We start from the raw sequence: 19,193 nt of genomic DNA, 5'->3' as shown, positions 1-19,193 counted from the left end.
AGTTCAAATGTCAACTTGCAGGAAATTACGTATTACTGAAGAGTCAGACGGGGGAAGTGTCGTAACAGGTTAACATAAATAGATAGAAATTAAGTTTAAACATGTTGAGAATGCCCGTCAGTTGGAATTGTAGATTGTAAGGTGATTATTTTACAAAATGTTCCTAAACTCGCTTTATTTAAATTAATACAAAACACCCTGACCGAAAGTGGTTAATCGTATCATCCTCTCTGGCTGCCGTAGTTGACTCAGGTTCACTTGAAGTGCATTTCGGGAATTTGTGTACTGTGTTTCTCTCTGGAAAGATGGCGGACGCCTTTGGAGACGATTTGTTCAGCGTGTTTGAACAAGAGGAAAAAACAAGCACCAAGAAACGAAAAGAAGTCGACAGTGGAACCAAGCCTGGGTATGGAAAGATATTCACACCTGTTGTGGTGTTTTCTTATGATTCCTGCTTGGACAACAGTAACATTCAATTTGTGTCTGTACAGTCGAAGAGGAAGATGTGCGTTTGTAGCACTGCTGCTGGACTATTATACGTGTTATTGTATCTTTATTTTTAAAGCAAATTCAGCCACAGTAATAGTCATTTTCAGGTGTTAACATTTAATGAATAATGTACTTGACTTCTGCCACGTACACTACTACCACCGTACTCAAAATCAAATATGTCAACGTGTTGACGTAGACAGTAACCTGCCGGTAACCCAATCAGTTCATAGTTGTACACAGCTGTACACGCGGCTCCAAAAATACCAGTTGCTATTAGTAATTAGTCATTTTACAATACATATAGTCTGTAGCACGGGTTAAGTTCAATAACTACAGACAGCACTTGTCCCGCAATGGCGTGGTCCTGTAAATCCAGTGTCCAAACAAAGCTGGTGCCATGGAATCTTGAAGTAAGAAAAACCAAGCAGTAAAACACTGAAATGCTTGAAACTATCAAGAAACAAGTTGCCTAAGGATAAATGTTATATTGGTAGTGGTTTGAAAACCACAAAAAAGCACAGGACAGCATTGTTTATTTAGTTAATCCTAACATAAAGCCCAAAAGACATCATCGTTTTACTTTATCCTTTTTTTTTTTGTATTATTTTTTTTAATTACACTTTATCCTGGGGCTAATTACAAGTAGCAGCAGTCATGATAATACAGACATTAATCATCTTTCCATAAGAGTGGCATTAATAACAATCAGTTGCTTTTAAGTCACCTTTTAACCAGTTTTGTTATTGACATACGATTCTTACTAGCCAGCTTCACCCAAATAATTATTTGAACAATCTATTTATTTATTATTTTTTACCATTACAATTTTAATTCCTTCTCTGACAATTGTTAAATGTATCAAATCAATGTATCATTTTGTTAAAATACCAATACAGTGTATATTGTCCTTTTTTTTTTAAATAAAGGAAATCTCATGGCAAACCTAAAGCAGATAATATTGATTCCACTGCAAAAAGCAAGCGTGACCTGGAGACCGATGAAAATGGTGAAATAATATTTGGGAAGAAGCCAAAGCTCGAGACAGTATCTGCAGAAGAAATTAAGTAAGATAATGTATTTTTTAGTGTGTTTTTATTAATTTATTTGCTTCAGTTGATACATGCTAGTGGTAATTTTTGCTCACACAATGGGGGTCATAAACATTTGTGTGTTGTGATTTTATTCAAAATGTATGTTCTTTTTACTTCAGATATACATAAAATAAGAGCTTAAAAAATAAAATAAAGCAAACAGCTTTGCATTGGAGTGTTACCCTCAAACATTACTAGTTTTTGGCATCCTTCAATTAGAAGTTGCTAATCTATCGAAAGCAATTTTACAGCTTATTTTGTGTGTGCAGATGTCCAAGGTCTCCTTCAAGGTTACTTTGAATAGTTTACAATAATGTGTGGATAACTAACTTGATTGTCTCAGGTAAAGGTAGGCTAATGATTACCTTTAATTTATATTCAAGAATTAGCACAGTGTATGCTAAATGCTTTTAAAATCTAGTTATCTTGTGATTTGTGTGTTTTGTGTTGTTTAAAGGTGCAGTATTATAGTTTAACTTTCATAATGGTGTACATAAATTCCTTTTCAATTCTAACCAGTTTCACCTTGCCTGAAAAGGTTTTCGCGGTGCGTTTTGCCATTCTCTCGTTTTCCTATTTCAGGTAGACCCGCCTCATGCTGGGTTACCAGAGGGAGTACATTGTGTATTTTAAATTTAGGTCCTAGAAATACAATTCCAACCATCAAAATGATACTTAAAAATAACAAACCCTGGCTTGTTTTCAAAATACTGCAGGAATCAAGAATTTCCTGCTCATCGCAATAGAAGTAACGTGGAGGAGAATACCCGGGTTAGCTTTTTTCTGAAATAATTAGTATATAAGCAAATTATTTATTGAGAAGCATTTAAAACCTGTGGCCTGACCACCGTTGAGAATAAAATGTAAAAAATAATGTCTTGTCTACACACATGCTGATGAAAGCGACAGTTGTTGTAGCCATAATAATGCACGTTGCTGCCACAATGTACAAAGAGTTGGTTCATAATTCAGGTGTGTTTTTTTTAATTTATTTTTTAGATTCTAACAAAACAGCAATTTAAGAATAGCGAATTCTAATTTTGAATGTTTGTATACATTTTGTTTAAGTGTGTTAAAACAAACTGGAGTCAAGTTTATACTGAAGTGTTAGTACATTCATAGCTTAATTTGGAACCTTAAAATGTTTCCTTTTTGTGACCCCTGCTTCTCATGTAAGATGTAGGCATGGGATATTTACTGGGCTTTGTCCTTTTGCTAATTTAATGTATAACCTGAGAAATAAATTTCAGTCTTGCAGATCTCATGCCAAAAGTTAAGGTGGAACAGGTGGAAACTGTAGAAGGCTGTACACATGAGGTAAGTCAATGCACCAAAGTGATGCGATTTTCCAAGTAATGGTGATAAAAAGGGACAGTAATACTCAGGTTTAAAACAAGACAAATGCATCAAGTATCATTACAAAAATAATGGGAAAGTTTATAGTATGTGGATCACAATTGTGTGATTTCAAAGTCATATTCGAACACCACATCCCACATGAATCTGAGGTGATCCATTACAAACTGTTACACTACTGATATACCACCTTTCATCATTATTTTGTATAAAAAGCAAAACAAATGCAGGTAAATGGAACACTAAAAAAAAAGCCACAGTGGTAAAAGATACTGTCTCGTGCTGCATATTAGCTAAGTAGTGATATCCTTAAAGTCAAATTCTTAACATTGGAGTTTCCTGGTGTAGGATTTTTTTTAGTCTTCTCCTTTAGGTGCAAAGAATTGGCCAAAGAATGTTTGGTTATGTCCTCAATATTTCTGTATTTAGGTGGCTCTGCCTGCAGATGAAGAGTATACTCAGTTGAAACCTCGTGTTGGAAAAGCAGCAAAGGTATTAAACATTTAGTATACTTCTGTTTTTATTATCTGTTAAATTTGCTCATTTCCAGATATTTTAAAATATTGTTTCTTAACTGGGCAGTAATGGACACTCATGTACCAAAGGTGAGTGTGGAGTCCATTACGACCCAGAAGAGCCCCGATTTATAGGAGTAATCTTCGTCTTCAGACTGTGCCTGATAGGAACATTATTTCATATGAAAGTTGAGCAAATGCTTATTCAAATATGAAGAGTCTGCAAGAAATCAGTTGGTCGTATATAAATTCCTTTGATTTAAATGTTTAACTTAATACAAACAATGTTACATTTTTCTGATCTCAGTCAGGCTTTAAAGTTAATAGCAGTATTAATTTCTGTCACAGAGGACTGTGCTAGGTAACATCCTAAAACCACTAATCAGGTTTAAAACTACTGATAACCCTTTTGGATGTCTTACTTGACTATCAGGTGAGTCTTTCAAGGGCTAAACCTGATTTATCCTGTGTATTGTTTTGAGTCAACAATGGATACATTTCTTGCTTGCAAAAAAAAAAAAAACGACGGAAGACAACAAGAGTACAGAAAGTGAAGAGTCTCCTTTTAGTTGTTAGCTTTAATAAAACATTTCATTGTTAAGGCTGTATTTTTTATCACAGATTTCATGATTTCTGTGAAAGTATTGCCATATGATGTGTAGTTCCCTGTGAAAATGTCAATTTCTAAAATAAGTACATATAGTTATCACTTGAATAAATTCAGCAAAACCTTTGCCTTGTTGACGCCCTACCTGTTACACTGCATCGGTTCAGTTTGCTTCTACCTGTCAGATGAATGAACTTGCTTCATAGAGCTGCATGATTTGTTTAAAGTGTTTTCAGTGAAGACGACACTGGCTGCATCAAAGATCGGAAATACATCACTCCGTCCAGTACAAGGGAACCTTTCATGTGTCTTATTTTTGCATATTTGTTTTGTTTGATAATTCACTGATGCTGAAAATAGAATGTCTTTAAGAGGTGAACATTTAAAATACATTTTACAATTTAGCATTTGCTGTTTTTCAGGTAAGTATTTAATCTTTTGAAACACTTGTTGTAAAATAACTGGAGAAAATTATCAGTTTTAAATGTAACAGCGTACATTTTTGTGCTTTAATAAATATTATATTCATAAAATATCTTGAGACCTATTTTTAGACCATGAAATAAGACTTTTTTTTTTACCGTGAACAAATTGCAGCTTTAATTGAGTCATTATAATTTTATCTTGAGGTTAATGTTTTTCTATTGCAAATATGGAAATGGAATACATTTATGCGGAGATGGGAAGTAAATGGTAACATTAGAAATATTTAGGCTACAGTGCAGACTATTTTGGATTATTTATAACAATTTTGCCGAATAGAAAACCAGTGCATGTGTTTCCGAAGAGATTCCCAAATACTTTTCCCAAAGTCTTTTGATTCTGTGCATGCAAAGAATTGTAATTGGAAGTTTTAAGAATTACTGTTTGGTATTCTGTCCTAAACCAGTAGTTTGTCAGTCCCAAACTGTTAACACAAATTATATATTAAATAAACGGGGGGGGGGGGGGGGGGGGGTACATGTATTAATCTGATTATTCTGCCTTTTATTGTAACTGGAATGAACCATTCATTAAAGCAAAAATTGTAGTGGGGTGCTTGAGCTGAAACCTCCAGACAGAATGTTGAAAACCACTGATATAAACATATAAGCCACTGGGGGGATAGTTTACTTTGTAACCATATCTGACAGTGGCGTTTGCCTTTTTTATAGGAGTATCCCTTCATTCTAGATCCTTTTCAAAGGGAGGCTATTTTATGCATTGACAATAACCAGTCTGTCCTGGTATCTGCCCATACTTCAGCAGGAAAAACAGTATGTGCTGAGTAAGTAATTTTTATCACAGTTCAACCATTATATATTGTAATAGACAGTGATAACCTTATGTGTTGTAACTTGTAGAGTGTAAGATCATTTACAGTTATCCATTTCTCTTCCATGTAGGTATGCTATTGCCCTTGCTTTGAGGGAGAAGCAGCGAGTTATATTCACCAGTCCTATTAAAGCCCTGAGCAACCAGAAATACAGAGAGATGTATGAGGAGTTCAACGATGTGGGCCTAATGACTGGTGATGTCACCATTAACCCAACAGCTTCATGTCTTATCATGACCACAGAGGTAATGTGCTCCTCACAACTGCTTTGTTGAGCATAAGCCATATACTTGCTGACAGCACTGGTTTAGATCTGTTTTGGCTTTATTTGACACCAGTGTCATTCTTCATCAAAGGTTGTCTGAAGCAGTTCTGTTACTTCAAGCCTATCTGTTGTCATATGTAGCCATTGTGTGGTATCTTTATTTAAAGTGGGAGTACATTCCCACATTTGTTTTTCTAGAAAGTGATTTCCAGAATAAAGCAATGAAATGTTGCACTATACGTCCTCTACACTATGATAATGCCTTAGAGCTATATGTGCCCTTCTTGTGGGACTGAACGTCTTATTGGAGTAGAATATTTGGTTTAGTTACAAGGTGGAATAACTTGAATTCATCCATGTCACTATGATTACAATGTGGATTTCTAAGAAACTTGTTACAGAACCAGTCTTCACAATTTTACGTGTGATGTAAATTAAAAACAATAATAAATTGCTTCCACTCTATACCCATTAAAACAAGGGATAACGATTCTGTTCAGTGCTTTGCCATTTACTGGGTTTCTATTGTACACAATTGTCTAATATTCTTATAAACATCTAATCTCTATTGGTTTTTCTTTGAAGATTTTAAGAAGTATGCTCTACAGAGGATCAGAGGTGATGAGAGAAGTAGCATGGGTTGTATTTGATGAAATCCATTACATGAGAGACTCAGGTATTGCATCTGCAAAGTAACCAATTTTGCTACTGTTTGCAAACAGTGTATCCTACCTTCTCTTCAAGAATAACTGATGAAAGCATTCACTGAAATGTTTGTCAATCTGGAATTTATTAGTTTTACCTCAATTTACAATAGCGTGTTTAACGTGATTTATGAAGAGCAAGTATTGTGATTGTTCCTGCAAAATTTAATTGAGTAGCAATACAAGGTAGAGCTGAAACAAAACAGTAACAACTATAACAAATCCACAAGCAGCATTTGTGAAAATGAACTCCTAAAAAGAAAGAAGCAAAGACTAACGTACTATGATGCAGATGAGATAACATCAAGATCTGCACCCTTTTGAATTCAAATGAAATAAAATATATCCTTCGTATGGGGCAGGCACAGTGTAAATAAATTGGCAAATAGTCGGCACATACCTAATCAGGATACTGATAATAGGAATTTCTGCTTAAATGGGATAGGAGATGGTTATTCCCAATGCTATTTATGTTTTAATTGGGACGTCACTTAGTTTAATTGGGATACAGTATTTTCAAACGATGAACGGAAATCGCTTTTCTGAGGAAGACAGGTTTGCGTGGCACAAGGCAGTGATTACACTGTTGCAAAGAAAGTTGGCGTGTTAACATCGCATGTGCCTTGCTTTGCGATAAGACGTGACTTCATTTTTTTTATTTCATGTAGAAATAAACAGCGTTTTCTTTACGAATAAAACAAATAATTTACTTGTATTTGGCGTGTAATCGTGGTGTGATTTAATTTCTTTTTATTTTAAACAGTTTAATTGATACAGCTGCTTATTCTGGATATTTTTACTTCTCCTGAGGCGTCCTGATAAAGCAGCACCGACTGTAGTAATAATAAATAAGAAAGCAAATTATACTTCATTCCATCAAAATACTCCCAGGATACATTTAACTCCAAACAACAATTCATAAAATATCATATCAAAAGAATTTTTTTTTTTTAACTAGCAGTACTTTTTGCTTTAAATTTCTTCAACCTTTAAACTGCTGTGCCATTTTCTTGTAGAGCGTGGTGTGGTTTGGGAAGAAACCATTATTCTTCTTCCCGACAATGTTCACTATGTGTTTTTATCGGCCACCATCCCCAATGCACGTCAGTTTGCTGAGTGGATCTGCCATCTTCACAAACAGGTATTTCACTCTTTTCTACTAATATGGTTACATTCTCAAACTGCATGTACAGCAAAATGCTAAGCCAAATATGTAGGGGTTAAACTCTGTTCAGACAAGTGATTTTTGTACTGATTGCATTATGTACCACACTAAGAATGTCTTTGTTGGGTCTTTGTTTTATGTTTTTGATACTTAAGTCCTGTGTACACACTATTTGCATCTTGTCTATATACACAATATGGAACAGCCAGTTATGTGCTTTCTTTGCTGGGACTGTGCCATGTTGCATGAAAGTAGAGCAGTGCATATCTTTTGCTGTAACTGAAAAACCGCTGCATACAAGAAGTTGTAAAGAGTTAATTCTAGTTTACACAGAGCTGTTTGTTGCATGCAGCTTGACATGAATGCCAGTAGAAAATTTCATGAGGATCTTTTTTCTTTCATTGCTCAAATATGTGTATTTCTTTTCTTGCAGGCCTGCCATGTAGTCTACACAGACTATCGACCTACACCACTTCAACACTACATCTTTCCAGCAGGGGGCGATGGACTTCACTTGGTTGTGGATGAAAGCGTAAGAACTTAAATGTATTCATTGACACCAATCCAAACAAATATAGTTCCTGCTTCTCCTTACCTCCACATCATTGAATATATTTGGGAACATCTTCTTTTGTAGTAGGAGTGGGAGGTTTTGGGTTTAAACAGGAAGCAGTTCAACTCATTCTTTTCTGTTAAGTAGAAAACGAGCAAATTTTTAAATGAAAATGAAACTTGAAATAAAAGGGATTGTGAAGCATAAGTTAGAGCACTCTTTTTGTTTTTAAAATGTCATTAATAGTTTGTAGTTGTGTGGATTTTTTTGTTTTGTTTTTTAAATACATGAGAATTTCTATCATGCTGTGATTTATGATTCTGCTTGAATAAATATTAAGAAGTGGGTAGTTTTATTCCAGTCCAAAAGCTTTACTCCAATAGTATTACTCACTGTTGGCGTTTTGCAATATTTAGTATCACCAAAATGTATTTCTTAAAATAGACTATATTGATAGACAGACAGCTTATTTGCCCCTTTTTTAAAAAAATGATCTGGTTCCAGTGAAAGCTTCTTCTATTCTCAGATGACTAAGTTTAGTTCAGACTAAGTTCAATTTTAAGAGGTGTATCAATATGAACGTCTTCATATTTAAAACTGTCAACTCCCTCCAAGGGATTATTATTAACTCTCTATTAAAATGTGAACTGATATTTTACACCCTTTTCTCTAAATCAAACAACATGGTATTCTTTTTTTTTTTTATTATTCAAACATCAGACCAGTCTTGCAGTTCAATAAAAATCTCTGTAATATTTTGTCATGTGGTGATAACCTAGTGCTATTAAACTGACACTTGTAATGCTTCCCCCCTCCCCTACAGGGAGAGTTCAGAGAAGATAATTTCAACACAGCGATGCAAGTGTTGAGAGATGCAGGTGACCTGGCAAAGGGAGACCAGAAGGGCCGTAAAGGAGGAACTAAAGGTGTGTAGATATTTCAGTTTGGAGATTACATTTTCTGTCGATACTAATTTCACCTATACTACTAAGAGAGAGGCAGGATATGTCACGCACATGCTTATGCTTTGTGGAAGTAGTTGTCGGGGTACTATTCTATATCTATGGCTGTCAGTAGGTAGATGTAGAGTCTGCATCATAGGATGTGACATACTCCCTAGCAAGGAATGGATGCCATTCCATGGAGGGGAAGCTTTTTGCCGTAGTGATAGGTTTTCTGACAGACTGAGAAACCTGTTTTACCTTTCAAAACATTAAAATGGCCTATGATTATGTGGATATAATTAGTGCTGATTTTATTGTTTTTTTTTTTTTTCAAAAATAGCATAAATGTTAGGTTTTCTATTTATTTTTATTTATTTTTTTAATTCATGACTTTTTTAAAAATTGTAGCCTACTTCATAGTAGTAGTTTCTGCATGTGAGTTGTATTGTATTGTAGTTAAAATAATATAGGCTACTTATTGATTACTAACAAAGCTGTACTAATAACATGCATCATCTCGCATTTTAAATAGTCTGAAACTTTACTGTGATCATGTGATTGGAGTTTTGCTTTTATCGTTGTGTGTGTGTGTGTGTATATATATATATATATATATATATATATATATATATATATATATATATATATATATATATATATATATAATATATCAATAAATATGGTTGTTGCACCATTAAAAGATGTAACTTACACGCGTGATTGCAAGAGTAAGTGGAAAACCTGTTTTTGTTCCATTTTTTCCACTTATCACAAGTGAAACTGGACATGTACTCAGTCCCACATTTTATATTTTCAAACCTACATTCTCTATGAAAATCTATCTGTGGGAAACTGAAGTCATACAAAAGGTTTATTGTAAAATTGTGGAACTTTGGATTTTTTTTTTTTAAAAGCCTTGAAATAAAGACTGAATACCTCAAAACTGTGTGGAATACATATTACTGTTCTTCATCTGAACGATTCATTTATTTAACCCAGCTTGTTATGCTACGTTCCTGCTAGCCGCTTGTCACTTTGCCACAAGCAAAATGTTTTCCTTTGTGGCTCATCTATTTTTCCAAAAAAAAAAAAAAAAAAAACCCACATGGCATCCAAATAGAAAAAATGTTATAAAACAATTCGTACAGACCAACTGCCAGAATCATGTTCCAAAAGATGCGGCCCAAGGCATACCAGTCACCCATCTGCACAACTAAAATCTGACTGATACTAGTCACAGGGAGGTGAAGCAGTCATGGTTTGAAACATACCGTCTGGTCACAAAAGAACATTTTCATAGACTGCAAGCCAGAAACGCGCAGCTTCAATATCACTGCAATTTTTTTTTTGTTTTTTGTTTTGTTTCTTTGTTAGCTATCTCTTTTAAAATGTGCTGAAATATATTTTGGAAGTAGTAACAAAGTAAATTTGAAGGAGGAATAATTTAATAAGATAACAAACACTATTTTAAAAAAGAAGGATTCGTCTCACTATGATTTGAGTTTTAATGTCAGAATCGGAGCAATATTTTACTGTTGGTAGTCAGGTGAAAGAACACTGTTTAAAAAAAAACTTTTTTTTTTTTTTGCAAACAAGTACTGGCTGTACAATCCTACTAATATTAATCACATTAGTACAATCTTGTGTAACTAGAGCTGTGGTTGGTCAGAGAGGCATTAATGTTGTAGCGTTCCGGGGGGGAAAGCTCTTCAGGTTTTATTGATAAGGTCCTCGCAGCACAACACAGCCCACAGCAGCGTACAAGCTGCCCTTTATACCTCATTAGCCAGTGAAAACATGTAACATTTAGACATAACAAGACACTTTATTGGACAACATTCACAACCACACTGGGACCACGACTTGATCATGCTCCCCACCCCACAGGTGCACTCGTTCACGTGCACAGGCACTCGGGACATTGACAAAACACGAAACGGTGACACAAAACCATATAACATATAACACAAGTAGTCCAGCTCGCCACAGTATTAACATACACTGGCACTGTCACAATTTTGCTTTACTGTTCTATAGTGGAACGAAAACAGTGTCACAGTCAAAATAATGTAAAGGGTTATGCAGTACATGAGTATCTCTGCAAACCTATTTAGAATTTAGGAAATCTGTAGTGATGTTTTTTCACGTGGGACTAAGTTTGGCATTTATTAAATGGTGCAAATTAAATATAATATTTGTGTATTGTAAATGGTGTGGTCTGGCATGTCAAATGTCTACATGCTTTCAGATAAAATACTTGTCTTTTTCCCTTGCTGAACCAGTATGTTTAGAACTTGTTTTATAGGATTAAGTGGCTAAAGTTTCTCCACTGGCTAAAAAAAAATGTTAAGTTACTGTAGCCACAGTGGCTAACTAAATACAAGTTTTATAGGGAACGTAGTTCTGGTATAATAATAAAGATCTGCAACAGTGTATCACGGATGCACCCAGGATCTAGTCTCATCTGTCAACAGGGGGAATGTGCTAATAAAGTTCAGTGAAGTTCAAGCTCGTCTCCTGGTCGCATACATTACATGCACCAAACTAAAAAACATGCTGTCACAACCAACCCATTGAAGATTATTGAGAGCTTAAACAAGTATTTTAAGCAAACCAAATTCTCACATAAAGGAATAATCAACAATGTTTCACAGGATGATTTTTTTTTTTTTGGCAGTTACGTAAACTGAAAACACAGTGTAGCGGCCTGAATACAGCGTCATTTTTCCAGGTAGCAAAGTAACGTCCCGTTATGTTCAACAGCGCTGAAGAGAACGCTGGGCTGTTTGTTTACAATCATTTCTTTAATGTAGGAGCACCTCCGACCTGTCACAGTTTTATTTATAAAAATATTTATATATATATATATATATATATATATATATATATATATATATATAATATATATATATCTAATATATATAATATTAACAAAATATCACACACACACATACATACAGTGCCTTGCAAAAGTATTCATTTAGCTGTTCCTCATCTACTGTTACGTGTCTACTCTTGCTGGTGCACTGATTTTATTTATTTTTTTCAGATGGATTGTTCTCTTTATTCAGAAAGTTGGTATTGTACCAGCTGTGTTGAGTTTCATCCCCAAATATATTAAAGGAAATAGGTGAAATGCCACTCATTTTTGGCAGTGGTTTTGTAACTAATAACAAATAAAGTGGCAGTTTGTCATGGAATTTAAAATGTAGTGGTGCGTAGTGATTTATTCAGTGTGAAGCAGCTCATTAGTATGCAAGACTCGCTATACGCTATATATATGCAAGGTCATGTGATGCTGTTTAACCAATCAGAGGTTATGTTCCAAGCCGTGTGATTATATATATATACACACATAGTGCCTTGCAAAAGTATTCAGACCCCTGACCAATTCTCTCATATTACAGAATTACAAATGGTACATTGAAATTTCGTTCAGTTTGATATTTTATTTTTAAACACTGAAACTCAGAATCAATTATTGTAAGGTGACATTGGTTTTATTAAGAAATTTTTTTAAGAAAAATATAAAAGCTGAAATATCTTGCTTGCATAAATATTCAACCCCTGTGCTGTGGAAGCTCCCAGTTTGCACCGATGAAAGAAATTGCCCTAACGAGGACACAGTTACCTTACCATTGGCCTCCACCTGTGAACCATTAAAGTTGCTGTCACATTTTCTGGATAAAAACCCCACTGTTGAAGGATCATTGGTAAGGCTGTGAATCTGAAGGAAAATAAAGACCAAAGAGCATTCTACAGAAGTTAGAGAAAGTAATACAAATGCATAGATTAGGGAAAGGGTACAAAATAATATCCAAGTGTTTGGATATCCCAGTGAGCACAGTTGGGTCAATAATCAGGAAGTGGAAGCTGCATCACACCACCCAGGCACTGCCAAGAAAAGTCCGTCCCTCAAGACTCCACGCTCAAACAAGAAGGAGACTTGTGAGAGAAGCCACAGAGAGGCCAACAATCACTTTGAAGGAGCTACAGAGTTCAGTGGCTGGGAGTGGAGTAATGGTGCACTAGTCAACCATATCAAGAGCTCTGCATAACACTGGCCTGTATGGGAGGGTGGCAAGAAAGAAGCCGTTACTCAAAGTACCATCTGGAAGCACGTCTGGAGTTTGCCAGAAAGCATGAGAGTGACCCAGCTGCGATGTGGGAAAAGGTTTTGTGGTCAGATGAGACCAAGATAGAGCTTTTTGGCCAAAACTCAAAGTGCTATGTGTGGCGCAAACCTAGCACTGCCCATGCCTCAAGACACACCATCCCTACGGTGAAATATGGTAGTGGCAGCATAATGCTGTGGGGATGCTTCTCATCAGCAGGGACTGCGCATTTTGTTACAATTGAAGGAAGAATGGATGGAGCAAAATACAGGAAAATACTGCAAGAGAATCTGCTTCAGTCAGCTAAAAAACTGAAGCTTGGGAGGAAATTCACCTTTCAGCAGGACAATGATCCCAAGCACAAGGCCAAAGCAACACTGGAGTGGCTCAAGAACAAAAAGGTGAATGTCCTACAGTGGCCCAGTCAAAGTCCTGATCTCAATCCCATTGAGAATCTGTGGCACTATTTGAAAATTGCGGTCCACAAGCATCGTCCAACCAACCTGAACAACCAGGAGCAAGTCTGCCAAGAAGAATGGGCCAAAATCACTCCGACACTATGTGCAAAGCTGGTACATACTTACCCCAAAAGACTTAAAGTTATTGTTATTGCAGCGAAAGGTGGCTCTACCAAATATTAATGTGTGGGGGTTGAATACTTATGCAAGCAAGATATTTCGGTTTTTTATTTCTTAAATATTTTCCAACATAAAAAAAATGTCACCTTACAGTAATTGATTTTGAGTTTCAGTGTTTTAAAATAAAATATCGAACAGAACAAAATTTCAGTGTACCATTTGTAATTCAGTAATATGAGAGAATTGGTCAGGGGTCTGAATACTTTTGCAAGGTACTGTGTGTGTGTGTGTGTGTGTATATATATATATATATATATATATATATATATATATATATATATATATATATATATATATATATATATATATATATATATATATATATACTTTTTCTAACTATTAACGAGTTTTGCAGGTGCTCATATTAAATTGTCCCTGAAGTAAATTGTCCCAGAGAGGAAAAGTTTCAGACATATTCAAGGCCAAGGGGAACTCTGTACATGTTAAATAAGCAAACTACTCTTGGAAAGTCCCCACATAGCCTGTTGGTGTTACAGAAACCCTGCATTGTTTACACGAAACACCTCACTTTGCCTTTGCTGTAATCTGGATTGTTGGGACTGTTTTTTAGGAACTTTTTTTTCTCATGAAAAATAAGAATGGGTAAAAAAATAATACCAAATCACTGACAAATGGTCTGTAATCTTTTATTTCTTCTGTGACAAAAATGGTTATTGTGACACAAGATAGTAATAGGCATGAGTGTAACATAAAGCAATAATAGACGCAAGTCTTCCTTTAATAGCTGTGTGTTTCTTTTGTAGGACCATCAAATGTGTTCAAGATTGTGAAGATGATCATGGAAAGGAACTTTCAGCCTGTCATTATCTTCAGTTTCAGTAAGAAAGACTGTGAAGCCTATGCACTGCAGGTTTCTAAGCTGGACTTCAATACAGGTATTGACTTTTAAAAGCACTTGACGTCCTATTGATGGGAATGGAAAATCAGATTTATGTCCATTGTTTTTAAGGTTTGATAGTTGATTTGCATGTGTTTTCTTTTAAGTGTTGTCTTGAAAACCTTTGTTGCATTGTCAAGACCTTGTATTTTTTTTTTCATTTTCTCCAAGGTATAGTATAGCTGGGATATAAGTGTTTAAGCCATACCAGGTATTATTGAAAAGTTAATTAAACCTATCTTAATACCTGTACACTGGCAAATTATGCTCAGTCAAACCTGGAGTGGATCAGTGCTGTGCAATGGGCCTTATTTCTGACAATCTATAGCCTCTCGTGCTGTGATTTATCTAGCCAAAGTACAGTGCTGAGTCTGGTACTGGCATAGAACAAAGTTACAATGATGTTGAAACCCATATATATTACATGGTTAATAAGCAGTTTGCTGTGTTAACTTTAACCCTTAGCGATCCATTTATTCAGTGCTTGTCAGGCATGTCAGGTCCAATTTTCACATGCGCTGTTTATTTTACACGCTCTGTTTTAAAATATTTTTTTCTGAGTAAGACAGGTTTAAAAGGCATTGAATCACAAAAGGACACTCAGTACTGCATCTCCAGCCAAGCCCCACCCCTTGTTCAATATATTTCACATACCTCTTTGTAGACGTGCATACTGATAAATCCTCTCCTGATCACTCGTTTTGTCACCAAACTCCTCAATAATGCCATCCAAGTCATTATTTATTACTATAACATCTCAAAAAGCTCTGCAAATGTCTGATATTCTTTGAGCACTGGAGGCAGAAGTAGCCATCTTCTTTCTTTGTTTCAGTGTTATCTCTGTGGTGCAGGGGCTATCAGATACGTCTTTTTCGGTTTCATTCGGCCATTGAAAGGTTTTCTTGGCTTTTTCCGGGAAAAAAAAAAAAAACACTAGACCTGTGCTTTACGTCTTTTTGATGGGTCCGACATCATACTGGAAAGGGAAAATTGTAATATCGGACCTGATCTGACATAGGACAGCAAAGGGTTAAGTGATACAATGTTGAATGTATGAATGAGATGACACCTCAGCTGTACAGCTGTTTATGTTAATTAACAATGTGATCTGCACAGACTAGCCCCTCATTGTTCCCCATGGCTTTTTTTGAACCTGTACAATAATTTAGCAGTCCATGCCAGCTAGATGAGCAACAGCATTTGAAGATCTGTCTCAAGCATCTTTATGCCAGCCCTGTGCAATGCTTAAGTTAAATGTTCCACCCCCCACCAGTCTAACGTTTACAATGGAGTGCACTGTTCTGTTTACACCAAACTGCTGAAGCCGTCTTGCATGCCACTGCAGTTGTCTTGCTGTATGACCTGCTCATTCGTTTATTGTTTTAATAGTTTTGATCTTTCATGTTAACAAATGTTTCTTTCCCATGTCTGTGTCATGTTGTTGAAAATCAGTTACTGTAAAGGCTCCCTAAAATCTTTTCTTGTGCAGTGCATGGGATAAAAAAAAAAAAGCAAAGTAATCTCCTATTCTCCCTTTGTTCCTGCAGACCTATTTTTGGAAGAGAATTCTATCAGGCTTGCATTTTATGCATGGACTGCCAGATCCTAGTGTTGTAATGTGGAGATGATGTAAAACATCTGAGTGTTTGTTAATATTGCCTATTCCATGTCCAGCATCCGAGAATGTTTTTGACAAGCCAAGAAAATAATAAAATTAAAGTGTAGTTTAGCAATTTAGGATCTTGGATGCAAGTCTTTATATAAAATTAAATACACGAGTAGATGATGGGAAACATGTTGCATTCTCCTGTATTGATTGTGTGTGTCCAGCATTGGAGGTAATGTTATGGCTATAGATGCATTCCATTGTTAATATTAAAACAACTTGTTGAGCTTGGAGGCAGTAAAGCATAATTATTTTTCCTACACATACTAAAGTTTCTTTCCTAACTTGAATATCACACTTTTTGAAAGTGTGAAGTGACAGTCTAGACCCACTGGTTAATGAGGTAGTCTGGTGGTGTATGTAGTAATGTTGTTTTTGCCAAGGAAAAAGTATGTCCTTTCCCCGTTGGAGTTATGTGCAGGCCAGTTTAGAGTGCCGTTGACCGTCTCTAAACAAACTTTTGTGCTTTTACTTAAAAGAAAGCATTGGCTATGATACGTGCAGGTGCCTCTTGGCTTTCCCTTGTATCTTTGCAGACACACCTCAATCCTGACCTGAACACCTCCATTCACTCCTGGCCCTTGTTTCTCAGACAGAGACTGCTGTATTATGGTGTAATGTGATGTCCACTGGGTTCTATGTTGGGGAACGTGCATCTCAAAGTTTAAACAGCAGTTTTTTTGTTTGTTTTTTAAGTGTCTTTATTCCATTTTGTTTTTAATACGGAACTGGTTATAGATAGCTACACAACATTTTACTATATGCATCTCTTATCACTTTCAATACTACATTCTGTTTGTTCTCATGTTCAATTTTAGGAAGTTCACTTAAAACATTATTTGATCCTTTATTAAAAAAGTAATAATGTAGCTTGTTGGTTCACAAAGAGCTGTTTTTTTTTTTTCAGATTGAGATCCCATGCGGTACAAACACTGAGTAATAACCAGTATTTTAGGTGGTCCCTTCATGTTCTTGCAGTGGGGTTTGAGCACACATCAGCTAAGGCCAAAAGCAATATCGGTGGAAATAAAGTACCAACTTTAACTCTTAACAATTTGAAACACTATTGAAAAAGCATACAACCCTTTAGGGAGATTAATTCTCAGCTCCCTCCAAGTCAACATTTTAATACCTTAAATAGCTTGACTTTTTTTTTTTCTAAACATACAATAACTCTTTACTGCACAAAACCCAGGGGGGCAGAAGTGGTTAGTCAGGTCAGAAAAGCCAGGTGGTTTATGAGCATGACCTTGAATTGTTCAGCTCAATTTTGGTAGACCTAAAGGCCAGTCAGTGTAGATAATATGGATACAAAAATGAAACCAGCAATATACTAAATGCACGTGCTAAAGTCAACTGCTTCAACGCCTAATAAAATAAATAAATAATAATTGACGTGCATGGGAATTTCCTTTGTAATTTATTTATATAAACAAGAGTGGGGAGTATTTTATTTTTTTTATCAATTTATTTAGTAATGAGTTCAGTAGGCTGTTAAATGCGACTGTTGCAGTCACTCATGCATTTGTACCTATAATTGTCTGCTTGTCCTAAATACAGTACAGATTAAGATTTATTTATAAATTTTAGTTTTGTTTTCTCACAATAAGTTCATTTTATGTGCTTTTCATGTACTGTCCTGTACATCTACAATTTATATGCCAAAAGGCCTTACTGTCGGTTGTAGATCTCCATTTTAAATCTGCCTACAATTAACTGAGCTGACTTGTCAAGAGCTATACTACTACATTAAAAATCTCTCTAGTCAAATCAAAGAACCAATTTAATGTATTTCAATCTTTAAAAAAAAAAATAGTACTGCTGATGTACACATGTCCATAGTGAAATAGAATAATGCAGTGTTTTGGCAAGGAAGTATCCCATATTGGTAACTGTAAATGACATACAATGTTTGAATATAGCTAGTACTGGCCAGCAGTGTAAAATATTAGAAGGAACCAGGTGTGTGATTCCCTAGAGTAATCCCCGCTCTGCAGTGTTTTTTCAGATGAAAGCCTTAAACAAATAAATCAGGAGTAATATCAAAAATACATTTCCTTTTAAAACAGGAAACTAGGCTCTGCTTTTAGGTCAAGGTAGAGCTTTTGAAACTGGTCATAGCCCTTTCCCAGAAGAAGCAGCTACAATGAAATCCACTGTTTTTACTAAAAGCAGCTCTTCTACAGTTGTGAAAGTTCAGAGAGGTCGAGCTGTAGTCCTTCTGATTTCCTGTGGTTTGTGGCTAGTGACAGTATTTTGCTGACTCTTCATCAGCACCATGTGTTCTGTTATTTACATATTGGCAGTATTCTTGCATAAACAATATTGTCTTGTTTACAATATTTCTTTGTGAATAAAGAAATGGCACACAATGTCCATATTTGCAATCTTGGTTTGGTACAAAACTGTATTCTTTGATTTTCTTGCTTACGATATATTACTGGTAGTAACCATAAAAAATAAACCTATTCGCTGCCACATGCTTTTACCTCTGGCAATAATCCAAGAGACGGAGCACGTTTTCACACAGCTGTATTTTATCATTCTCAAAGTTTTATTACAGGTGGTTTCAAATTAAGCATTGAACAGCAACATTGTTAATTTCTAGATGACACAGTTTACAAACCATTTAATCTGACATTCCAGATTATGCCCAGGGAATGTTTTGTTTTAGTTCACAAAAACTTAAATGTCTAGTCCTTTCTTGATTTTACAGTGAATGTTAAGTGATGCATGCTAGCTTCTGCAATTAATCCATAAATAACAAAATCTGATTTTAAAAAGTGTTCCCTTTCAGAAACAGTCTGCATGCAATGCTGTATTCCTAAATTACCAGATGTATAAATATGCCAGAAGGCACAGCATGATT

At 35.5% G+C, this 19,193-nt stretch overlaps 1 protein-coding gene across 1 annotated transcript in view; it reads left to right on the top strand.

The window, feature by feature from the left end:
* The first annotated feature begins 70 nt into the window (after positions 1-70).
* The window catches only part of LOC121314243 (exosome RNA helicase MTR4-like), a 70,441-nt gene continuing 51,318 nt past the window's right edge, over positions 71-19,193 (top strand). The window contains exons 1-11 of the mRNA XM_041247287.1: positions 71-406; positions 1,419-1,556; positions 2,834-2,900; positions 3,369-3,431; positions 5,216-5,328; positions 5,447-5,621; positions 6,227-6,317; positions 7,362-7,486; positions 7,944-8,042; positions 8,887-8,989; positions 14,525-14,656. Coding sequence (XP_041103221.1) covers positions 306-406; positions 1,419-1,556; positions 2,834-2,900; positions 3,369-3,431; positions 5,216-5,328; positions 5,447-5,621; positions 6,227-6,317; positions 7,362-7,486; positions 7,944-8,042; positions 8,887-8,989; positions 14,525-14,656 — 1,207 coding nt within the window. The 5' untranslated portion in view covers positions 71-305. The remainder of the gene's footprint in view (positions 407-1,418; positions 1,557-2,833; positions 2,901-3,368; positions 3,432-5,215; positions 5,329-5,446; positions 5,622-6,226; positions 6,318-7,361; positions 7,487-7,943; positions 8,043-8,886; positions 8,990-14,524; positions 14,657-19,193) is intronic.

This window comes from Polyodon spathula, chromosome 1, assembly GCF_017654505.1.
Source record: "Polyodon spathula isolate WHYD16114869_AA chromosome 1, ASM1765450v1, whole genome shotgun sequence".
NCBI lineage: Eukaryota > Metazoa > Chordata > Actinopteri > Acipenseriformes > Polyodontidae > Polyodon > Polyodon spathula.
The sequence above is the reverse complement of the archived record's forward strand: the minus strand, read 5'-3'. Positions and strand labels throughout refer to the sequence as shown.